Source organism: Meriones unguiculatus, chromosome 1 (genome assembly GCF_030254825.1).
Source record: "Meriones unguiculatus strain TT.TT164.6M chromosome 1, Bangor_MerUng_6.1, whole genome shotgun sequence".
NCBI lineage: Eukaryota > Metazoa > Chordata > Mammalia > Rodentia > Muridae > Meriones > Meriones unguiculatus.
In genome coordinates, this window is record NC_083349.1 from 55,406,660 (window position 1) to 55,431,576 (window position 24,917).

Sequence of the window (24,917 nt, forward strand, 5' to 3'; positions counted from 1 at the left end):
ACTCTGTCCTAAGCCGCCTTACCCATAAAATAAGGAAACAACAGGTACATGATGCCTTATCTGCTCAGTCAAATGAAAACAGTTCACATGTGTCACATCATGGTCGACACTGATGGCATGAACACATGTGGGAGAGCAGGCCACTGAGTTTGAGGCCAGCCTGGTCTATAGAGCAAGTTCCTGGAAGGCCATGGCCACACAGAGAAACCCTGTCTCAAAAAAGCCAACCCCCCCTCAGCATCAAAGCAAAACAACAAAACAAAATAAACAAAAAACAAACCATGCAGAATTGTGTGGGCCATGCTCAGGCTCCTTATAAAAATCCATCAAGAGAATTGTGGGGGGTCATGTGAGAACTACTTTAATCCTTCTAAGAATAAGGTACCCATGACTTTTGATCTCCCAGGAGGTCCCACCTTTTAAAGGTTCTGATAGCTCCCATGTTACCATGCTGGGGACCACATCCCCAACACGTGACCCCTTGGAGGGCCAACTGAAGCCAAACCACAGCAGTAACTGTGACCTTTATAAAATGGGATTTGTATGGTAGGGAAAGGAGATAGCAAATAGTTGAAAAGAGTATTTAAAAGCTAGGAGGATTCTTTCCAGCATCACTTGGGTCACATATCTGCTGAAGATGAGGCAGGAAAATGCCAAAGATAATGAGTTGTTTTGATCCAGTAGAAGCATGAGTAGGAGAAGGGTATACAGTAAGGATGAGGGATGCAAGGAACTGGAGCCTCAGGACAATCTCACCTTCATCTAGGGGAATGCATTCCACTCAGTACAATGCGAGCATGCTGTAGAGTGCTTTCTGTTGCTGGGGTCAACACCAGACCAAGAGCAACCTGGGGAGGAAAGGGTTTACTTCCACTTACCCTTCTGGGTCAAAAGTCCATCACTGAGGAAAGTTAGTCAGGAACTAAAGGCAGAAACCATGGCATAACCAACGCTGCTTCCTGGTTTGTTCCTTAGCTCACTCTAGCTAGCTCATGCTCAGCTAGCCTTGTTAGACAGCCTGGAATCACCTGCTTAGGCGTTGTATGGTGGGCTGGGCCCTCCTGCGTCAACCAACAAGACACTGCCCCACAGACATACAGCCTGATCTAGGCAGTTCTTCAGTGCAGAGTCCCTCTTCTCACATGACTCTTTTATTATCTGCACGATAATTAAGTGTGGGGAGAAGGACACTCGTGGGGATGACAGAGGACAACTGGCATGCATGTGGAAGCCAACGACACCTTTTTTCCCAGGGCTTATTCTCTCCTTCCACCATAGGTTGTAGTGACTGAACTCAGGCCATCAGGTATGAAGAAGTGCCTTGACAGGCTGAGCCCTCTCACCAGCCCAGACACTGATCTTTCTAAACCAATTGAATGAACTTTATGTAGATTATGTGTGCTCTTTGAATCCTAAGAATATATAATCTACATCACAAAGACAGAAGAGAATAAATTCAGAAAACCTCCCTTATATGCTTGATATTTGGAAAAATACAGAAATTAATATGGAAGACTCATTACCATTTGGAAAAGAAATATCTAATCCCTTGAAACTGGCCTGGGTTCACCAAATCAGCTTGTAACAAATTACCATAATATGGGGAACATGCAGGAAGGTGGTTAAGAAAGTTGGCAGTCTCTCAAGTTCATAGAAATTGTATATTTTATCTCAACAAGAGGTTGAAAGGTTTTTAGTCATAAGACTTTCAAAGGAAAACATGGGCGGTATCTTTAATAGACTTGTGGGCTGTTGCTCATTTTTGGTGGTTGTCACTGTTTTTTTGGGGGGGTTGTTTCTTCTTTCACTCTTTCCCTGTGTCATTCTTGCTGTTATTGGAAGAAGCAAACCTAGACATTCTATAGTTTTGCTTATCAATACTTCAGTCTGAGGAAGATGTATAGCAGGATCTTTCATGGTGTGCTTTGAAGTGAGTTGGAGAAATCTGGATTGGAGAAGGAGCTCCTGGACTCTTGGATAAGCAGTACTGAAAAATGGTTTGAAGCCTACAAGAGTCTGTCCTCTGTGTCCTCCATAGTCCATTTATCAATAATTGTGATGAAAACCTAGAAAGCATAGATAGGAAACTGGTCCATCATATGAAGCTTTCAGCGAGACTACGATATATTACATAAAGAAACGAGTTGCCTGTAGGATGAAGAGGTGACCTGAAAAGAGGGGCTGACATTTAAGTGGGTGAGAATCCTGACTTGATGATGGCTTGTGGCAGGGAAAGATCTGAAGCTTATACAGGTTCAAATATCTGAAATTTGTAGTGACATTGGTGCTGACATTCAGTTTACAGATAAGAGCTAATAACAGCACGTCGCCTCCATGACCTTCTGTTATAGCAGCTGGTTTTGACAGGATGGCTAACAAGTAGAGGACATCCACCAGAGTGTCACTAGGGTGACATTTAGTCTAAAAATCATGATTCATGTACTGGGGGTTTTGGGGTTTGGAAGACAGGAAACTTGAGGTGCACGTCCTTGCTACCATGAAGACTTGAAAAAGAATGAAAAACTAAACATATTGTAAGTCATTTGGTGAGCTGGGTCAGTTCAGTGGGAGTTAAAAGGAAACTAAACTTGGGTCAAGGTCAGAGCTTCCTAACAGTTACAGGTGTCTGTTGTTAACCTGGATGACTTTGAAATGCTCGTGTCCCATCGGGAGGAATTTAAGTACAGACACTAAAACCTAGCTCTCAAGAATTCTACAGCAACAGATTTATCTTTCAACAGCAGCTGGACTAGGTCCCACGTTTGCAACCCTGGCCATTCATTAGACTCACCTGTGTGATTCCACTGGCAGGACTGGGAAAGTCCCTGGGTGGTGCTGCTATGCAGTCAGTGCTGGGAATTACTTGGGGGAATGAACTCCACAGATCCTTTCAACCTGAAAGACAGTAACTGCCATTCATGGCATGTTTTAAAAAGTCTGAAGGGTGGAAAGCCTCCCTATAGCAATGACATCAAATAGCACCTGAGCGCAAAGGAGAACAGAGGAGGCTAAGAGGGCCAGAGCCCAGCAGAGAAAACCCAGAGAAGGTGTTTGCAAGTTTGACCAGGTGCTGGAGTGAAGCTGGGTTGGCTCGTACAGAGCGAGTGAGACTGAAGACAGCTATGCCGTCCTGGGAGTGTTGCTGGGATGCCAGGCCTTGTGATGTTAGACCAGGACAGTGCTGGGAAACTGGGCCCTCCTCAAGAGTGCCCATAGGTTCAGAAGAGGGCAGTGCAGGGAGAGTTTCGATGTCCTAGTGACTCTCCTCCCAGAGGGAACATATGTTGTGTGGCTGTCTGAGAACACTCTGCTGTAATGTGGTGCTTCAAGGCCAAGACACCATGTTCCCTGCAGCTATTTATGCCAATCCAAGAGCCTTGACTACTGCTTGGACCAGCTTTGTTGTATGTGGCCCACGGGCTTTGGGAGTCCTTTCCTCTCTGCTCCTTCCCAACCACAGGTGAAAACCCCACGGTGATTTGAAACTTCTTTCTTTGAAGAGTTTTCTGCACCTCCCTACCCTTCTCTCAGATCTATGAAGAATGCCTGAAGTGATTTCAGTAGACTAACTGGCTTCGGGGAAGGGGAACAGGCTGCCTTTTAAAAGAAAGCTAGCGGTGACTAAGGAAATTGCCTAATAAGGAACTGACTAGAGGCATGTGCCCTTACATACCCTCACAATTTCTTCTTCTAAAAGGAGAAGTATGGGATCTGGTTGGGGCTGTTTACAAAAATAGTGCAGAGAAAACCCCTCTGAAACCACAGGAGAAAGGCCCATAAATATGCCTCAAAGCATACAGAATAAATCCAGTAGGTTTTACCCACTGCACTTCTGAAAGGCCTCACATGCCCTCCTCTCCTCCTCCTCGTTCTACATCTGTCTCTATCTAGATTTATGCAGCTCTTTCTAGGTAGTGTCTCTCCATGTATGCATACATAATACATAGCTTACAGGCATTAGCTGGGGTGGCTATGAACTGGATGGTTTTCAAAGTATGGTCCCTAGACCAGTAACACCATCATCATCATCTGGAAACTTGTCAGAAATGCTGATTCTTTGGCTTCACCTCAGACTTGCTGCATCTGAAACCCTGAGAAGCTGCAGCCACTGCTTCTCTAGGCCTTTAGATGAGCCTGGTGCAACATGATGGCTGAGAACTGGATTTTACAACTCTGTCTTAGAGGAAAGGTTTGCTAGGGCTCACCCTGTGACAGAGGTCTGTCTGAACAAGGTAAACTACAAGCAGACAGCCCTCAGTCCTGACCACTGAGCTGGGCTAGAGAGTGGAGTTTACAATTGCTTGATAAAGGAGTTGATGTGACAGGAGAGAGGGAAAAACTGAGAAACTGAGAAAGAAGAGTGAAATCAGAATGACAAGGTGGTGGCAATCCAATTAATTCATGTTCTTAAAAAGTTAGCATGCCAGTCCTGAAGCCTCTGAAATAACTGCTACAGAGCTAGACAGTGTGGTATGAACTGTTGTATTCTGTGTCACCTTAGTTTGTAGGTCAGAGCTCTATGTTGATAGGAAAATACAAATGTGTTGAATTTTGTGAAAGTGATTTGGGGGCTGGAGAGATGGGTTAGCAGTTAAGAACACTTGTTGCTCTTCCAGAGGACCTAGGTTCAGTTTCCAGCACCCACATGACTGTTTTCTGTAACTACAGTTCCAGGGGATCTGACTTCCATCCACCTGCTAGCCTCTGTAGGCACAGGACACATGTGTACACTGATACACATGCAGGCAAAATACCCATACACTTAAAATAAAAGTATTAAATAAATCTGAAAAAAATAAAGTAATTTGGATGCTACTATTTTAATAACTTTGAGTTTTATAGTTAGGAATCCCAGAGGTAAAAAATGTACAAAGAAAGCCGTCAGGTGTGCTGATCTTAACAACAGTTGCATCAGCAGTGACAGAACAGCAAATGCAGTGCTTCTGAGAGGTGCTGCTCTGTGCTTGTACCTGGCATACTGCAGGATAAGTGGTCGCCATCTCTAAGCAGCAAGGATCAAACTCAGGGCCTTCCACATGCCAGGCAAGAGCTTCATGTCTACCTGCATCCCCAGCCATCCCTTCCACCCTCTAGCCTGTGGTTCTCAGTTGTGGCTGCATGTTAGATAACCCAGGGAGTCATTAAAGATGCCAAAGTCCAGGCCTCAGCCTCAACCCAATTCAATTATTTTGAGTGGAACCCCAGGGTTGGTGGTTTTCTAAAGTTTTTGCATAAATCTGTTGCACATCAGAACTGGGAAAGACTGCTTCAATGACACCTCTATATAGGAAAGTATAGAATCCCCTATGTGCTGTGAAGAAGAAGCTTAGAGAGCTATGAAGCCTTTAGAGAAGGAACATCTGAAGGATTCTTGAGGAGGAAATTTTGCAGCTGGAATCTGAGGGAAGAATAGAAAACAGTTAAGCAAAGAGATGATATTCCAGACTGAGAAAGCACACTGGCAGGGACAGCTGGGTGATTTAAGGCCTGAAAGGTGACAATGTGAAGGAGAAGTGATAACAATAAGAAAGGCTGGAGATTTAGATGGGCCAAAAATTGACCTATGGGCTGTATTAAACACTTTGTTCTGTTTTTCTAAGAGCAGTGGGGAGCTATGAAGTGTTTACAGAAACTAAGGTATTATGGGTGGACAAATGGATACTTTGAAAGAATTACTTCATTTTCAGTTGGAAAGCAGATGGTTAACAGGCAAGAGTGGATGCAAGGAATCAGTTAGGAGCCAGCCGTAAGAGGAGATTGTGGTTGGAAAAGAAAGCAGGGAAGTGATGAAGAGGGAGCCATGGTATTGGAATATTTGGGGACTAGAACCACAGGATGTGACAAAGGACGATGCAGTATTTGCTGAGTCAGCAAGTTGTGTGGCTGTGAAGAGAGAGGGTAAAGGTGAGAGAGGAGTTGAGGAGGCTGCTGCTCTCCTTGCTGTCAGTAACTGGATGAGGGTGGAGGTGCTCATGAGCTGTGAATGCTCAGGGAGGAACAGGCTTGGAAGGGAACTAAGCCTGAATTCTCTTTGAGCAGGATATGCTTGAGGTGTTTGTGGGGCATGCAAGCTGAAAGGCCAAAGGGGCAGCACGCAGGTCACAAATGCCTGTCTGGATTGTAGACAGACTACCTCCTGTATAGATTGTGACAGATGACAAGGCTGCACAAGTTCACTGTAATCACCCTTTTCATATAAAGCTTACCCTGTCTTCATATCAACTTATCAAAGTAAGTAACAGCTTTAATTTTTAGTACAAAAATGGAGATTTAGACAGATTAAGTAACTTGCTAATAAGAGACAGGGTTGAGATTCCATCATGTAGTCATACATAGGAGATAGTGCATTGCTACCAAACCAGATGCCCAATTTTTCAGAACAGAAGCAGAATTAGCCATGTTTGCTAATGAATGGCCAGCTGTGGGGGCAGTTTCCTCTATATACATGGCATTTGAGTCTATTACTGTTGGTAATTCATTGAGAAACATACCCAGTGGAGTAAATGACTAAGCCATGGGGTTCAGCTTTGGGATTTATTGCCCAAACATTTGTCCCCAACAAAATACACAAAAGTTGGGCTTGCATGGCAGCTCACTAAAAACAGAACCTCGAAGTTGAGAAGTTAAAACACATTTGGGTTCGTCAAAGCAATCTCCCTCCATTTTTTATGGAAAACATTGCATGTTGAAACTCTAATCATCCTATCCCTGTATCTGTCCTACTGAGAACGGAAGGCCCCTGACCCCTTGCTGGTTGCTGGGAAGGTTCTCAAGGTATCTGGCCTCAAGGAGAACCTGGTTAAAGGTTGCATAACACTGTGGGAGGAGTGCTCCAAGAGGCCAGCAAGTAAAGGCCTCTGGGAAGGCTTCTTGGAAACAGTACACGTAAGTGATTATCACCAGTTTCAATGTCCTCACTTGAGATAGATTTTAAAAAGAGGGGGTGCAGAGGGAATGTTTCAGACAAAAGATAGGAACAGACTTTTTCTTTTAATAAAACACACACACACACACACACACACACACACACACACAACAATTGGAAAGCAGAGCTTAGGTTCAGAGCCTAACATGTTAAGTACCCTTGGCTTTTATAGCTAGGTGGTCAGCCTTAAAATTATTATTCAAGAGTCTAGACTTAGCTAGATGTAATGGCTCATGCTTTCAAATGAAACACCCAGGAGGCAGAGGCAGGTGGATATTGGTGAATTCAAGTCCAACCAGGTCTACATAGTGAGTTCCAGGCCAGCCAGGGCTCCACAATTTGTATTTTGTTTAGAAGCTTTGCAGTTTTAGATTGCCACGCTGACTTCAGAAAGGATGGTTTGGAAAGGGAATTGCTTTGAAGAGGGGGAGCCACTACAGAAGCTGCTACAGGAGTCCAGGGAAGAAATAAAAAGGAGAACAAATGGATTTAAGAAATATTTAGTGACTAAAGCTTTAAAAAATTATATATGGAGCTTTGAGGGGGAAATAGAGTCTAGAGAGATGCAGAGGTGATAAACTTTAATGTATAGATTCTGTAGAAAGATTAAGTTAGAGGGGAGGCTACATTCAGACATGGTGAGTTTGCTGTAGAACATTAAAGCAGCTCTCTCTGTGTCTCTGTATTTCTCTCTCTCTCTCTCTCTCTCTCTCTCTCTCTGTCTGTCTCTCTCTCTGTGTGTGTGTGTGTGTGTGTGTGTATGGTGGTGGTGGTGGTGGTGGTTAGTGTTATAAATCCAGAGCTCGGGAGACTGGCCTGGGCTAGCGGAGCAAATTGGGGTCATGGCTATTGAGACTAGGAAGTTGTAATTATTGAGATTAGGAAATTAATCCATAGGGATTGAAGAGCCATCACCACTCAGGTGATGGAAGTTGTAATCATTGAGATTAGGAAATTAATCCATAGGGATTGAAGAGCCATCACCACTCAGGGTAACCTACCACTTTGGGTCAGGTATAATGATGGGATGAACAAGGGTCCTGACAAGGAATGCTGGAGGGCAGCCGTTAATGGATATAGAGCAAAGAACTGGCAAGCAGGGACCAGAGAAGCAGGAGGCTTGCTAGAAGAGCCCGATATCATGGGAACCAAGAAGGAAGAGTTTAAATCTAAGAAGTCAGCAGTATCAAATTCTACACAGGAAATGTCAGTGCTGAAATGTACCCACTGGATTTAGCAGCACAAGAGAGTGGGTGATATTTGTGTGAGCAACTTCAGTGTGAATAGTGGGGCTGAAGCTGATGAATTGGGTTTAGGAGTGGGTGGGATGTAGGGATGTGGAGTTTAGCAATGCACACAGTGTGAAGAGGAAAGACAACGCCCCAGTAGTTAGAGGAGGTTTCAGGATCAGCTCACTGCCTGTGCTGGAACAGCACCATATAAAGCTCTGAGAGGCAGTGACCCCACCCCACTCAGCCCTGAGAGAATGGGAAGGGTGGGTCCAGCTTCGCCTTTGAGATCCAAGTATTGTCTTTGCTTACAAGTCTCATCCTTAAGGGTGACTCTGCCAATTTGTCATCCCAAAGGGCATTTCTAGGTAACAGATTTTCCCAGAAGGTGGAATAAAATTTTCCTCTTCAACTCATAGTACTTGGCCCTTTAGGAGTCTCTGTAAAGAATCCCAACTATTTTGCCACTCATTTCCGAGTGTCAGAATCTGTGTTCCCCTCAGATTTGATATCTTGAGTCTTTGCTAAGGTGGAGACTCATTTCCTTCCACTGAGAACATTTTTGTGGTTCCAAAGGAAAGAAAAAAGTAAAAATCATTATTGTCTCTCTTGTCCCTCCCAAGTGGACTTCCTAGTCTGGCACTCTTCCTACCTCTGTGAGTCTGAGTAAATGAGGATGCGGGCAGCCTGAGTGGGAATAGGAAGCCTAGAGATGGAGCTCCCCTGTCATTCATGTCACTCCTTGTGTTGTCTTTTCCTGGCCTTAGTGTTTTAGAGGAACCATCTACCACACTTTGTGGAGCAAAAATGAAAGAGGAATCTGTGAAACCAACATTTGAAAGATAGGTGTATAAGTTGTAGTGTCCATTCGTTATTAACAATGGCCAACTCACTTTCTACTTTATAGAAAAAGTGATCTAGTTGGAGCTGGAGAGCAGCTCAGCAGTTAGGAGAACTGGTTGCTCTTCCAGAGGATTTAGGTTTGAGCCCCAGCATCCATGTGGCAGCTCCCTCAGACCATGATGGAGATGCATTGACAGGTCCTTTTCATTGTCTTTTTATTCCATGCAGTTGGCCCCATACCCATCATGTTCATATACTCCTTCCTTACCTAAGCTATAGTACTAGGGTACCACTATATTAGCCACAGTCTTGATCTGATAGAGTTTCCAAGACTTAGGACTAATCACTCTTTTTCTTCTTATATGTGGGCAAATGTGGCAGTAGACATTTCTCATCTATTGTACTGGTCTGTTTAGTGTGGCTTCCAGAGAACATTTCTGTGGTTTTGGAGTGTAACTCAGTTGGTAGGGAGCTTGCCTAGCATGCCCTCGGTTCAGCCCTCAAGACTTCCTCAGCTGGGTGTGGTGGTAGATGCCTATCATCCCAGCAAGGGAGGTGGAAGTAGGATGATCAGAAATCCAGTGACATCTTGACTATATAGGGCATTTAAGGCCAACCTGGCCTAGAGATTCTGTCCCCAAAATCAGAACAACAACAACAACCAAAAAAAAAAAAAAAAAAAAATGACTGCAACAAGGGAGGACACCCTGCCCCTGAGGTTTTGGGAGATTTCTCTAACTCCTCTTGCTTCCCTTTCAAACAAATGGATACAGAAAATATACTTAGAAAAAAAAAAAAACTAATTGTCCTTCTGAGTTATCAGTTATACCTACCACATTCTTGACAGGAAGTTAGTTCTCACCAACTTAAGATCCAGCTGTTGCTCACCTCAAAGCGCTGGGCTGAAAGGTGAAAAGCCAGCTGCTTAAATATGGCTACCCAAGATGAAATTACCAAGGACAGCTGGAAGCTTGACCAAATCTTACTAATGGATCATCCATTTTCACTCTGATTCTCAAAGCCAGAGGTGCCCAAAGGGACAGTACCAGTGTTTTCTCAAAGCTTTGAATTTATCCAAAATAAGCTCTGACAATTGTGCCTGACAGCAGAGAAGGCATGACATTGTTCTGGAAATCGTGGATGAGTGAGAACCAGATGTGGCTGCTTGGATTAATTGGATTGGCCAGTGGCTGGCAGGACACTAGAGCAGGCAATCAGTAGAGGCCACAACAGACCACTAAAGCACAGTTTCCCATCTACCCGTCGCTCACCTTCCGTGCTCATTGCCACTCGACTCACTGGCAGCCCTCTACACTTTCCTCTTCATTTCAAAGCCTTTGATTTTTCAGAAATTCCTATTAAGAGTTTCAAATTGCTAAGGTACTTCAGGAAGGAGGGAAAAGGACCACGGGAGAAATAAGGTAGGGGAAAGTATGGAGCGAGGAAGGTCGCATGCATTAGACCATATAGAAAAGAGATGATGAGGCCTGAGGCCACCAGCCTTAAATGAGGATGGCTTAGGTAAGCCTTGGCTAGTGTCTCCGTGGATTTCAGAAGGCTTCCCACTGTTCAGAGCTGATAGGGATGGCTTGCTATACGTGGATTGGATGGCCTGTGTGTTTGTTTTGGATACCTGCACTTCATGTAGGAGCCTGGCATGTGCTGGAGGGAGGGTATTTGTATGGCTGGCCCCAGTGAAAGCCCTGGGTACTGGGTTGTTGGTAAGTTTATCTGGTAGGTATTCCTTATGAACTGTCACAGCTGTTTACTAGGGGAACCATGTGCCTGGTTTCTGCCAGACTTCACCATGTATTTTCCTACAGATTTTACTTCTTTTTGCTGTAGCTAACTATAGGCATGTGTATGAGCATATGCTGAATTCTATAAGTCCCTTTAGTGAATGGTCAAACCTGGGGTGTTTGTGGGAATCCTGGCACAGTCCCACTTACTCTTCCAGGATCATTTCTCAAAAAGTGACTCCTGACAGTTGCTAGTTTTATATATCTGTCCAGATAATGTCTATGTTTTACCCAGTGGAAACAGTGCATTTACTGTCCCCATCTTATTTTCCATTTAACAAACTGAAGACAGCTTATGTTGAGATTCACAGGTATAGTTTAGTCTGTCCATGCCTGCATAGTTCTATGTACTACAGATAACTTAGACTTTATGTGTCCAGGGACAGATCATAGCCTTTTAGTTATTTTCAGCCTGTTGCACTGAACATCCTACCCTTGTACTTTCTCATGTCCTCACAAATATATTGAGAGGTTAAATTTCTATTAAACTTCTTTGATGGATAGTATTAGTTGCTACCATCAGAGCTGACAAATGTTTACTTCCACTAATGTATAAGAAGCGTCCTTGTCAGTATAATTTCTTTTTTTCTCTGATTTTGATTTTTTTTGTAGCTGTGACTGACCTGAACCTTATTATGTAGAGCAGGTTAACTTCAAACATGGAATGGTCTTCCTGCCTCTGCCATGGTGTTGGATCATGCCCCAATGATCAGATTCCATAATTTTCTATATAATTTCTTCACTGAACTTGTGCTAACATTCATTCCTTTTAGATGTACAGCTGTATGGATTTCGATAAATATGTATATACATATTCATTTTGCCATCACTGGAATCAGGATAAGAGTATTTCTGTCATCTTCAAAAGTCCCTTGTGGCTTGTCATTGTCAGTCTCTGGCCCCTATCCTGAGCCATTGTTCAGTGCTGTAGTTTGTGCTGCTAGTTTTGCCTTTTTAATAATAGGATAAAGTCATTCAGCTTGGGGCTTTTTGAGTTTGGCTTCTTTCACTTAGCACAATGCTTTTGAGATGTGTCTATGCTATTGCATTTATCACTAGTGTAGTCCTTTCCTATTGCTGAGAATAGGATAATTGTAACAGTTTGTACACAGTCAACAGCTAGTAGACATTTAATTTTTTATTTAATGGTTATAAATAAAGCTGTATCGTCTGCACTTTTGGGGCTAAACACCTAAGAGTGGGGTTGCCTGATCATAAAGTAAATACTTAAAAAGTTAGAGCTCGTTATCGGTGGAGTGTTGGTTCCAGGACACTCCGGGGTACCAAATAGATGTGAGGCGATGAAGTGTGCACCCTCCTGTACATTTCACAACGTCCCTATATCAGTTACAGTACATCATGCAAGGTAAGTTCTAGGTCCGTAGGACTAATGACAAGAAAAAAAAATCTGTACGTATTTAGCATAGATGCATTTATTTTCTGAAATATGTGTCCTCTACAATTGATTGAGTTTTCAGATGCAGAACCCAGGGGTATGGAGGTTATCTGTATTAAGCTTCAAAATTAACTGCCAAGCATTTTTCCAAGCCGGCTGTGCCATGTGGCATTTTGTATCCCCAGAAGTAATATGTATGTTCCAGTTGCTCCTTATCTGACCAACTCTGAATATTGACCATATTTTAAATTTGGGGGACACTCTTATAAGTAAATATTTATAAAAGTATAAAAAATTGCTACTTGGATATCTCCTTTCTTCTTTTTATTTACATAATTCTCTCTCTCTCTCTCCCTCTCATTGGCAAATACCCAGAGCTTGTTGACATTTGCAGCTGCTTCTGGGAAAGAGTAGAGTCTCCAGGGCACAATTGTTTGATTTCAGATGTGGAGAAGATTCGTTTAGTGGGAGAAATGTACAGAGACCTTAGATTGTTAGGCCTTCTGGCTAGGACACAGGGAATTCCAGTGTGCTGACTGAGTGACATCACTTCGCTGGAAACAGCCCTACTCCCTGCCAATCCTACCCTTAAACATGGGGATTCCGTGCTAATCACAAAGGCCTTTTATGTCCAGGGCAATCTGTGAGCAAACGGATTCAGGGGAAGCCAGAAGGGGCGTGGGTGAAGAGAGTGGGTGGTGTGGTGGGAGGAAGTGAGGAAAGGGAAGTCCTTGGCTTCCTCACTTCTCCTATAGAACTTTGTTGGCATCTGATTTTTTTTTTGCAGTCATTATCATTTTCAGAGTCAGGCACAGTAGTGTGCAGAGGCAGTGGCAGTAGCTGCCTGGAGAGGAGCACACCACACAGGAGTGGGCAGACAGGGCAGCTGAACCTGCTTTGCAGTAAGAGCTTGTTCTGCACCCCACCCCCACCCCTACTGCCTGACTGTCCCTAGATGTGCTCCCCAGCCAGAGCTCATACTCAGCATCTGCCAGACTTGGTTAAGATAAATAAAACATTTCTCTTCCAACTGTGAGCTGAGAAGAATCAGTTAATTAGAATGCAAGGACAAACCGCTAATTACTCTGAGGGCTATGGTTCAGGAGATCAGTGGACTTCAACCTGGGAAAGAAAGTACTGCACACAGTTAATTATTCACTTTCCCTCTATCTCCTTTGCTTTCCGTATCCCCACCCCTGCCCTTCCTGCATGTTCTCTGGCTTTGCCTTCTTGTGTCTCCCAGCTCATTGTCACTTTGCTTTCTTTCCCTGTCCTTTTGCCTTCTGTGGTAGGCTTGTTCTTATTTAAAACAAAAAACAAAACAAAACAAAACAAAAAAACAGAAACAAAAACAAACCACACACGCACGCACAAACCCGCAGGAAATGCTGCTCTGCATGACTATATTCTCATGACGGCTGCATCCTCAAGTTCCCCGGACTTCAAAGGCTCTTGATGATTCTAAGTTTACTCCTATTGAGCATAAATCATAAAATTACTCCTGAATAACTCATATCTTTCAGGGTAGGACAGGGGCCTCGCTGTGACCTCCAGGTCTAGTGAACAAAGCTCCCATGACCCCCTCTGACTACCTTTGCCATTGCTCCTCTCATCACTCTTTAACCCACATTGTCCTCCTGTACTGCCTCAGAGCGCTCTCATGCACAGTGCTGGTTGCCTCAGATGTTCTTACCGTGGAGGAGTGCTTGTTTGCTCATTATCCTATTCACTCACTCAAGATCACCACAAAAGCTTTTCTTGGTTGCCTCAATCCTCTCTTTGTACCTTTTTAGCACTTATAATTATGTAACACCCTCCAGATTTTACTGTTTTCTCTTATTTTTTTTTTCTGTCAAACTAGAATATAAGCTTCATGAATGTGGGAACATTAAGTGTCTTGTTCACTGCTGTAGCTCAGGGCCTTGGTCAAGTCTAGCCACATAGTGCAACGTATTTAATAATTATTGAATACTTAATTGAAAGACTGAACAAAGAGATCACACCCTCCTCCTCAACAGCTGTAGACCTCTGAAACAAAAGTGGTTTAACTGGAAGTGGCACATGAGAACAGAGGACTACTGGGGCCAGCGAGTCAGATCAGCAGGGAAAGGCATTTGCAACCAGGCCTGAAGATACACATTCATCCTCTAGGACCTCCATGCAAGGAGAGAACTGACTTGTGTAAGTTGTCCTTTGACCTCCACACATGTGCTATGGCACCTGTGCACCATAAACACAGAGAGACACACACATGCACACAGACACACATGCACATGCCACACACCACACAGAGAGACACAGACAGACACACACACTAAACAAATGCAATTTAAAATTTAAAAAAAAATTTTTTTTTAAAGGAGAGGAGATGTGGAAAGGAGTTTAACCTCTAATTGAATCTGAGCCTGATGTTGGAGCAACAAGGAAAAAGACTTGGTGAAGAATGGGAAAAATGCAATTCCCAAATAAAGGAAATGTCACATTGGAAAAAAAATCTAAGAATCCAAAATTCGCTCATTCACTTACCATGGGAACACAGCTGTGAACAAGCTAGAAAAATAGTCCCAGCCCTCAAGGAGCACAGGCTACTGAGAATGACAAGACTATCGCCATTCTGCTCTTAGACACAGCAGGCAGCAGGAAGTTACCATAGATTCTCTATCAAGAAGGCCTGGGTTATAGAAGATCTCTTCAATCACCCAAAAGATGGACTCTGACAGGGAAGGGAACCAGGAATTGTAGGAGTCCCTGGAAAAGGGCTTGTGGATCAGATGCCGGACAGGGGTGTCAGGAGCAAGGGGGTGCTTGTATCTAAGGAGCCTGGTACAAAGCCCCCAGACATGATTGTGGAGTAAGTGTGTGTTCTCTGATGGAGCGTGGCAGAGACAGTTGGGAGACTCCAACCCAGGATAGAGGGGATGAGCCTGCAGCATGGCCCTGAGCGTCCCTGAGCATGCCATCCCTGGCTGGAAGCACGGCCCACCACAGTGAGTCTCTGTCTCTCGTCAGTGCTTGCCCACACGCGCTGTTTTCTCCCATTGACAAGCCAGGGTTACTCCAGAGGTGGTCCCAAGAAATTAGATGCCATCCTCTCTTGGGATCCACAGAGGAAACTTTTGGCTGCCTTTGCTGGAAACTCACCACATCTGTCAACATAAAAAAGCTTTTTATCAATGGAAAAATGTTTTGAAAGTTTCTATTTTTGGTATCATGTAAAAATCCTAGGATTTCTCTTTACAGTGGCATTTTGCTAAACTACTTATAACTTTTCACCATAATAAGATTCACACTGGACAACTCGGTGCCTATCACTGTAAGAATGGAGGGATTTTTGTTTGGTTGGGCTTTTTTCTGTAGCTTACTGGCTTGAAATGACTCTGTATTTTACTAAAAGCTGGGCTTCTTTCAGCTCTTTCTGTAAAGTGAAGGTGGAAGTTTTTACTTGGTACTTGGCTCTCTGATGTTAAACAAAAACCTGTTTACCTGTGAAAGCAAGGGGAAAATGTGAAGAAGGGACATCTTTGAATTCTCGTCTAACCAACCAATCCAAAGAGAAAAAGTAACACATTGTGCTTGGATATTTTTGATAAAATCCTTTCTTGGACTTTAAAAAAGTACCATATTATGGGCTGGGGATGTAGCTCAACTGGTAGCATGCTTGTCTAGCGTATGTTAAGCCCTGGATCTGGTTCCCAGGACCATAGAAAACCTGTGAATGTCACATGCTTGTAAACCTCTCAGACGGTGACTACAGAATGACCAAAAGTTCACAGTTATCCCCAAAACTACATAGCAAATTCATAGCCAGAATGGGCTACATGAGACCCTGTCTCAAAAAAAAAATTTAAAAACATAAAAATAAACAGCTCTTTATGTTGAGTGTTGGAAACTGCCTCTCTGTGACCCAGGAGTCAGGTGAGGCTTTCTAAGCAGGAGAGAGCTAGCTTGAATTTTCATAACAAACCTGACTGTGTTAGTAAAACCGGATCTGAAAGATGTGCAGGCCAAAGGCGTGAGAGACTAAGGTGGTTCCCCAAACCCCTTTCCCCTTTTCGCTCTTAGAATCGAACCCAGAGACTTCCACATGCCGCGCAGGGGTACCTCTGCAGCCTGTGCTTCCTGCCAGCCTGTTTCTGCCAGTGTGGACCTCCGTATCTAGCACCACTTCCTGCAAAGTGTCTGGTTTCCTGCTTGTGATCAGGGCTTTTGAGAAGTCTATGAAAGACAGTCTGTTAGTCCTGCCTGGGCAATCACATGAAAAACAAACAGCCATAATTTTGGTAGTAAAGATTAGGAAAGTCACATGTGGAAAATTTATATACTTAAGTTCTTTTGTTTATTTTTAATAAGAACTAAAAATACGATGAGGGACTTGAATAGATTCTAGAGATGTGAATAACATTACAAAAACTGAGCAAATGTGGAATGCTTTCCAAGTGTTCAGAGATGATGAGGATCAGCAAATATTTGCATAGGAAAAAGAAAAAAAAGTCACATTAAGCTAGCTTCCACCGTGGGCTTCGGCAGTCCCTGTGCTTGCTCTCTGCAGTTTTCCCGCTCTTTCTCAAAGCTGGTGTTTCCCCTTCACCCAGTTCTCAGCAGAAACATCAGAGAAGTTTCCTTGACCTACCACCTAACACGATCGACCACAAGCCCAGGTCTACAGCAGGCAGTCTACCACGTTCCTTGGTTTGCGTTTCTTTCTAGCACTTATCATGACCTGAAAGCATTTATTCATGTAATCTTGGTTTTATTCATGTCATTTTGGTTTACCTGGTTCTCTCACTCTCTGAATGGCTGGCTAATTTTAAAGAGTAGAGATCGTGTTGATCTCTTTCATTTGTAGTAGTTTAGATGCTAAGAATAATGCCTAAGTAGATGAGATAGGAAAATGAGTCAGCCAAACTGTCATTTGTGAAAAGGAAACAACTAGATGGTGAGTTCTTTTGCAGCAGCCTCTGAGATGGAAAAATAGCATTCACAATTCTCTTGAAAATGGCACATAGCTCCAAAATGCTACCTGTCATACTATAACCCATCATCCAGAGTCCATGCTTGGTAGCACTGTTTCAGTTTCACAGCTTTGGAAACGAAGAAGGGATCTACTGACAGAGAAGTTCCTCATGACCCCCGAACTCTATAGAGTTCTGGCATCAAAGGGGACATTTCTTCTACCACAGCAGCCGTACCTGGATGTTTTAGCTTCACGTAATTAGTATCATGCCAGTGGGCCAAAGTGTAGTCTTATGGGAAGATGGTGTTCAGGGATGGTCAAAGTGACCCTGACAACTCAGGTTCCCTCCATCTCTCAGCTCTGCCATCAGTGCCTGCCATCTAATCCAGGAAGGACAGTGAGTAGAGGAAGTTTTCCACATCTTCACTAGTCTTGCTCAAGCAGACGGCAGATTATCAGGCACCATGATTAGGTATCCACTCATTGGAGAAACCTTTGCTAATAGGGGTGTGAGATCACACAAATGGAACAGGTCCGTTCCTTAGCTTGGGGGAGGCAGATCTCTAAACAAGGTGTGTGATCATTCAGGAAGAGGGGCCTGAAGTGCTGTGGGCTTCATTTGCTGTTCCTTCTTTGGAAGTAAGAGGTAATGGTTTGCTGGCAGTTTGTCCTGAGTTTTGTACCTGATGGATAGAGACTACTTGAAGACTTGGGTTTGGTGCGGACTAGGTACCCATGTAGTGACAGTCTTTTAGAAAAAGTCCAAGTTTCTGCTCAAGAACATAAGGAAGACTTCCCTCGTCAATGCCCAGCCAGCTGCTGATGACAAAAAGGGAAAGGGGAGGGGGACACTGGAGTTTCTCTCTCACCTCCCTTGATCTCACTCTGACCTTAAAGAAGTGTAAAAAATAAATGAGAACCCATCTCATTTTCAGATGATTCTATATTTTAAAATAATTCTTATTTCACTTTTTAAAAGATTTATTTAGGGGCTGGAGAGGTGGCTCAGAGGTTTAAGAGCACTGGCTGCTCTTCCAGAGGTCCAGAGTTCAGTTCCCAGTCAACCACATGGTGGCTCACAACCATTTATACAGGGGTCTGATGCCCTCTTCTGGCATACAGGTGTACATACTGCTCTCATCTACATTAAATAAATAAGTAAGTAAATAAATAAATAATAACTCTTTAAAAAAAAGATTTATTTATTTAATGTATATGAGTGCTCTATCTTCGTGTACACCTGCACGCCAGAAGAGGGCATCAGATCACATTATAGATGGTTGTGAGCCACCATGTGTTTGCTGGGAACTGAACTCAAGACCTCTGGAAGAGCAGCTAGTGCTTTTAACTGCTGAGCCATCTCTCCAGCCCGGAGATGATTCCCCGAAGCCTAAGAAGAAGTCTGGAGATAGTCTGAGAAGCTGACTGAAGAACAGGTAGAGTCATCAAAGTGGATGGACTGATGCAACCTTCCATTTCCTAGTCATGTCTTCTGTATGACCCATTTAAGTCCAGTTAAAGTAGCTTCATGTAATTCTTATAGTGGCGCTTCTAAATGTCCTTTGTTGGGGTCAGACTAAAGCTAGAATAGATTAGCTAATGGAATGGCAGGCCAAAGTGGTCAGAACGCTTCAGTCCTAAGGTGATTCAGTTCAGCATATAAAGGTGTTGGGATTCAAAAAGTATGTCAAGCCAGGACATGTTATGTAGTGGTGGGATTTGCTGTTTGAGGCATGCATATGGTTGGTGGGTTGAGCATATTAAATGTTCTGGGCATATTTTTTAAATGGAGAGGTCTGGTCTGTCTTTTGTTAGTTGTTGCTCATCTTGTGATAGACACATCTGACCTGTTAAATAAGACACCCATGTGATTCTCTCCCTCATTCCACATGGCCTGGTTATGCCCATTCTTCTTTCCATACTACTGACTTGGTCTATCATGGTACAGACAAAACTTTTTATTCTTGAATTATTTCCAATAATTTACAAGTATCTTGTAGATATAGGTAGGCTTCTTATTAATGTCTCTGGTGTTTCTTGATGGCCGTCATAAAACCATACAAAAAGTCAAGAAAAATCATTGCTTACTGATTGCTTATTTATGTTTTGTTTTTGGTTTTAGATTCTACGGTGAAGAGATTTTGCACCAAAAATATTCTGATTACCCTTGGTTTCTCCTCTATCTTGGCTGTGATAGCTTTGCTTGCTGTGGGATTGACCCAGAACAAACCATTACCAGAAAATGTTAAGGCAAGTGAAATCACAAATATTTATAACACAGTCATTATTTTGTTTTACCTTTTAATTTTAAGATGTGACAAATATATACATATATTTATAACTACACCATTTTACATTTAAGCTGAAAAGATAATATAATTATTAGGGGCCCACCTCACATGAGTAGGCCAGTGAGATCATCAGGGCAGTGGCATGTGCAGATGTCCTGGGACCCATATTTTGAAGTATGTTCTACTTGATGAGAAGATGCTGACCTATGAGCCTGGAAAATCAGATGCATGCCCTGCTTCTAAAACTTTTAGAAAACTGTGTAGAAAAGGCGTGGGTGTTCCATTGGCATCTGTTTGTCACACAAGTTCAACCCAGTTGTGCTGCGTACAGTGGCCACTTTGTCAGGACGGAAGCTATCGCTGTCTCACTGATGGTGGTCTCTTGCCTTTTAATGTTTAGTGGCATTGGTTCTCTTGGCAAGACTTCACTCGTAGTTGAAGCTTCATGACATCTTGGTTTTGCTATTTGTTTACCAGCTCCAAAAGTAAGCGATTGCCCTCTTGACCTGACCTTTTTGCATGTTCAGTATTGCAGCACTGGGGAGAAGGACTGCTCAGGAGACACACTTCAGCTTTGTATTTCTGGTGTTTGCTGTGGTCAGGGCTCAGAGTAGTCTTCAAGTCTGATGTGCTTCTATTTTGTTATGCTGTTTGGTGAAAGGGAGCCAGGTCTTTGGTATTCATTAAGTAAAAGGTGTGTGTATGGCAAGAATAGCTACTGCCATTAAAGCAAGTATGGCAATACTGCTGATTTATTCTGCAAAAAGATAACTTCACATGCAAAAGCTGTCTGTCCATTTGCTGAACTTACTGATTTCAGCAAGATTCCCATCACATTGGAATAAAATGTTGGGTAGTAGTCAGCTGTCTATTAGACATTGCTGCTTTAGCGAATACTCTTGGATGACATCTCCGAAATGGCCAAACCCCAGCTGGATGAATATTGTCTATAAGACAACGTGTTATAAAATCTAAAGCAATAAACAAAAACAGAACCATTTTTATTGTGTGGATGATTCGCCACAGCCTACTAAATATGTTAAGAAGTGTATTGGCAAAAAGCACAGTTGGCCTTCAGAGTCCATGGGGGATAGGTTCCAGGACACCCACCCTAGAATATCAAAATCTGTAGCTAGTCAAGCTCTTTATGATACCCAAAGGATACCATAACCTATCTGAGGTTCTGAGATATAATTCCTACATATTTTAGATCATCACCAGATTTCCCATAAAAATCAAAATAATATAAAGTCCATGCACACAGTTGCCATGCTGTATTGATTAGGAACAGTGGCAAGAAGAAACTGCACAGGTTTAGTATGAACAAATTTTAGAAAATATTTTTGCTCTTCCATTTGCACATTTTTGCTCTGTCATCTGCCATATTTTGTTCTGCCATTCTCCATGAATACAGAAGCCACAGACAGCAGAGCTGATTGTATTCACTTCTAAAATGACCTTATAAAAGACAGACTTTATTCAACTGTTTGTCCACGGACTCTGTATTTTGTGTAGATGATCTAGCCTTCTTTCATTTCTGCTTAACATGGTTTGGGTTTAGTCTTGCTGTGGAGGTGGTGACCTCATGCCTGGAGTACATCTGGAATAACACACCAAGAGCACTTTATTGAGTCCAGATACTTAACTGGCCAACTGCTACTTGGTTCTAAGCATATTGAGGACAGGGACTGGGTTTCATTTGTCTTTGTGTACATTTTATGTACTCATTTATTTAATAGATATTCATTGAACATTTACTCTGAGGTTCTACAGATGTACCATTGAATAACACTGGAAAAGTGTATACATTTCTGCTGTGGAGAAGGAAAATTATCATTGATCAAATAATCATAATGCAAATGTTAACTCACAGCCAGTCCAGCACTTGACTTAAATGGTGATGTTATAGAAATTTGCTGACTTGGTAGAATGAACAGGATCTGAACAGAAAAAACTACATCCTTCTTGGACACAGGGCCATCAGCATATGAGGCAGACCACCAGCCCAGGACCCTCCAGACATCCTGTTTACTCTCAGTGTGAATGTTCAGAATGAAGTTTGGGAATCTATCTTTAACAGACATCCTAAGGCATTCTCTTGCCATGGAAGTCAGTGAATTATTGCATATCAGTACTAGGAATGCACTTTTAGATGACTGATCTGTGCTTCTAAAAACAAAGGCTTCAGTAGAGTGGACAGTCAATAGTGATGTCTAATTTTGTCCTTGGAAGAGTGCTTTTGTCTCTATGGGTCAGGTGGGGGAAAGGCTTTGAATTTTGCTCTGTCTACCACTCCTTAACTCCCTGCTCCTAACTGGACACTGGCTGTTGGTATACCTGTTAGCATGAACATGCCACAGTTTGACAGGCAAATTGGCCTTATGCCAAGCAGCAGGCTTGTGTTCAAAATGCCCCTACTGTGGGCATGCCCTCATGTGGGCTCAAGAGACACAATTATTTCAATCACAATAACAGTGAAGTAAGCAAGTAAATTCCTTTCTCTAAACCTCAGAGTCCTTACGTGTCAAGTAGAAATAGTAATAACCTATTTGGATGATAGTTGGGGTTAAGTGGAGTAAAGCGACAAGCGATGGCTTGTCGGACGGAGCATGTAGCACAGCAGAAGCCATGCGCTGTGGTCCACCTCAGCATCCTCTTGGCAGAAGCCATTCTTCGTGGAAGCCCCTTCCTCCTTAGTGTTGTGGTTTCCCAGCCAGCACTCTGCAGGGTTTCTCACTGCTGCTGAAGGCTGATGGCTTTTCTGCTTTTCCAAGTCGGACTAAAATGGTACTCTGGAGTTGTCATTTGTGATTCTCTTTTCAGGGAGAAATTAAAAGAATTTGCTTTGGCTCACACTCCAAATGTTGGAAAATACCTGTTGGTGTTTTTACTGTACTGTATTTTAACACTATCCATTTTAAAAACCAGCATGTAGAGACGGATGGTGGTGACAGTGGTACAGCAACGAGAGTATAATCAACAACCACTAAAACGGTTCCCTTTAAAGGGGTTCACATAGCACATTTTGTGTTATGCATAATTTACCACAGGCTGAAAAATCAGCAAAATATGAGTTCATATTTGAGACCTAGTAACTCTAACTAAAGAAACAAAGAAAAGAATAAATAATTTCTAGATGTTTATCGGCTTCACTGGCTCACTGTGGCTAGCCTAGCCTGTTTACAGTGTATTAGAAACACATTGTAAAAGAAAAGCTTTGTTTATAAACCCAGCTCCCTGAGCTAGACCAACAGGGCTGCTGAAGTTACTGTTAAAGCTACGAGAACTTTAAAGGCTTTAAAAAGATCCAGTATCTCCAAAGTGGCCCTGTGATGTTGATGTTGCCGCCGCTGGCTGGAGTCACAGTCCTTTTCTGAACTACTACAACAGACGACCATGAAAGAATGAATGTGTAAACACTGCACATTTACTCTCTCCAGTACTTTCTCTGCTGGAGACTGGAAAGTCCAAAGTCCATGAATTTGTTATAAGTGTATTTCAAGGCTATTATCTGTTCCCAAGGACCTAATATCTGTTCCCAAAATGACATCCTGGATGCTGCATTTTAGCAAGGCAACATGACTCATCTTCATGGAGCTGTGGGTTAGAGGGTCAGAAAAAGACCACCTTCGCAAAGCCCACTTCATTGGGTCATTAATTTACTCACGAAAGTAGCATCTTTCATGAATACTCTCATCAGGCCCCACTTCCCCACATACCGCATGGGGACTCAGCTCCCAAGATATTTCCACTGGAGAGGAAACCATTAAGCCAAAGCACCTGTCTGTGCTGTTTGGGGTAGAGTATGTAGTCCAGCCCCCGTGTCACACTTTAGATTATGAGGCCGTAGGTAGCATAGAGCAAGGTGATTTGCACAGAAATATCACAACACTATGAAAATGAACACTTAAAAAAGTGGGAAGGAAGCAAAAATTTGGGGATAAAGTGATGATAAAAACATCTACATGTCTTTCCTATTCATTTTCTAGGTGATACTTGATAGGTTCTTAGTGTTCTTAAAGTAGAAAATATTATTGAAATTAATTATAATAATAATGGAATGACAGATTTCTTTCTCACTCTTAGAATCTTATTTTTTTTCTTTAATACAAAAGGCATACTTACAAGGGTTTTTAGAAATGCTTCACATACGAGCTACAGGAAAACATTGTTTGTTTGTTTTTTTCCCCACATTCAAGTTTCCCTAAAGTATTCACTAGCTAATGAGATGGTGAGTCCAGGAAGGAGGGGGAAGGATGGACAGTTCCCCAGACTTCTGACAAGGTTGATTTGCTGAGATCCCGCAGCCCGGTGTGTCCTGGACAGGCTCTGGAAAGTGCTGTGGTGGTGGACAGAGCACGAGGTGGGGACTATCTGGGCTCTTGTGGGACACTGGAACCACAAGAGGCAAACTCCTCAATATGTAGACTGAGAACACAGACTGTCAAGCTTTAGCTGTTCTCAAAATGTCAACTGTTCAATGAACCAATTTAGGAGGCAATTCAAACCAGCCCTCAGTGGGCATGGTTCACAGGTTAGCCTTGCAGTGCCGCTCGTGGGTGGAATGTTCTCCATTCTTGTGGAATGTCTGGTGCTACCTTCTTAAATACTTACAAAATAACATAATAATGTTTTCATCTCTCCACTGTCTCACTGTGTAAGGTCCTTAGAGAAACAGACTGAAAGAAGCAAAGCCAGCTTCTTGGCTGTCCTGGGCAGGGGCGGGCTTTCATGTTAATAAAAACAAAAAGAATAGGACGTCCTGATTCCAGATAAAGGCTGCTTGCTGATGTCTCCCTAGCTTTTATCATATGCTACTGTGGCTGGAATGTATTCTGGTAGGGGCCCTCCTGGGGAACAATGGAATTTTTCACTGTATAACCCCAGAACATTTTCTCAAACCCTGGGCGGTTTCTCTGGGGTCTAAAGGCCCCGGGCCCCAGTCAATATCCCTTCCTGCCCACAGTGACTACCAAAGCCAGTTCTTGGATTCCCATGACTCAGAGGAGCCTGCCCTGTTTGCTTCTTGGTTGTGCTTAGAGCATGTATACAGATCCTTTTCTTTTTGAGCACATAAAACTAATTACTAAAGAGACTCTCTCTCTCTCTCTCTCTCTCTCTCTCTCTCTCTCTCTCTCTCACACACACACACACACACACACACACACACACAAACACACACACCATGCATAAAGAGGAAGAAAATACTGAGGAGCTATTAAAGAAGCAAGGGTTCTCAGGTCTATGCGATGCTGCCTTTCAGTGAAATGAAATGACTCTAGGTACCCAAGAGGAATAGCCTTTAGCTATTCCTCATGGCCCAGGGAGGTCTCTTAAATCCTCACTCCTGTCTTTTCTGTTTGTAAGCCCTTAAGTATTAATAGAAGAGACATGGACTCATAGAATATAAATACATTTTACAAACACATAAATTCATCATTTTCAAGTGGAAGACCACATTTTGAACTGCACAGCCCAAA

At 42.9% G+C, this 24,917-nt stretch overlaps 1 protein-coding gene across 2 annotated transcripts in view; it reads left to right on the forward strand.

Moving 5' to 3' along the window:
* Positions 1-24,917, forward strand: part of Entpd1 (ectonucleoside triphosphate diphosphohydrolase 1) — a 71,062-nt gene that overhangs the window by 24,836 nt on the left and 21,309 nt on the right. For both annotated transcript variants that reach the window (XM_021633096.2, XM_060389283.1), the window contains exon 2: positions 19,269-19,396. In XM_021633096.2, the coding sequence (XP_021488771.1) occupies positions 19,269-19,396 (128 nt within the window). The remainder of the gene's footprint in view (positions 1-19,268; positions 19,397-24,917) is intronic.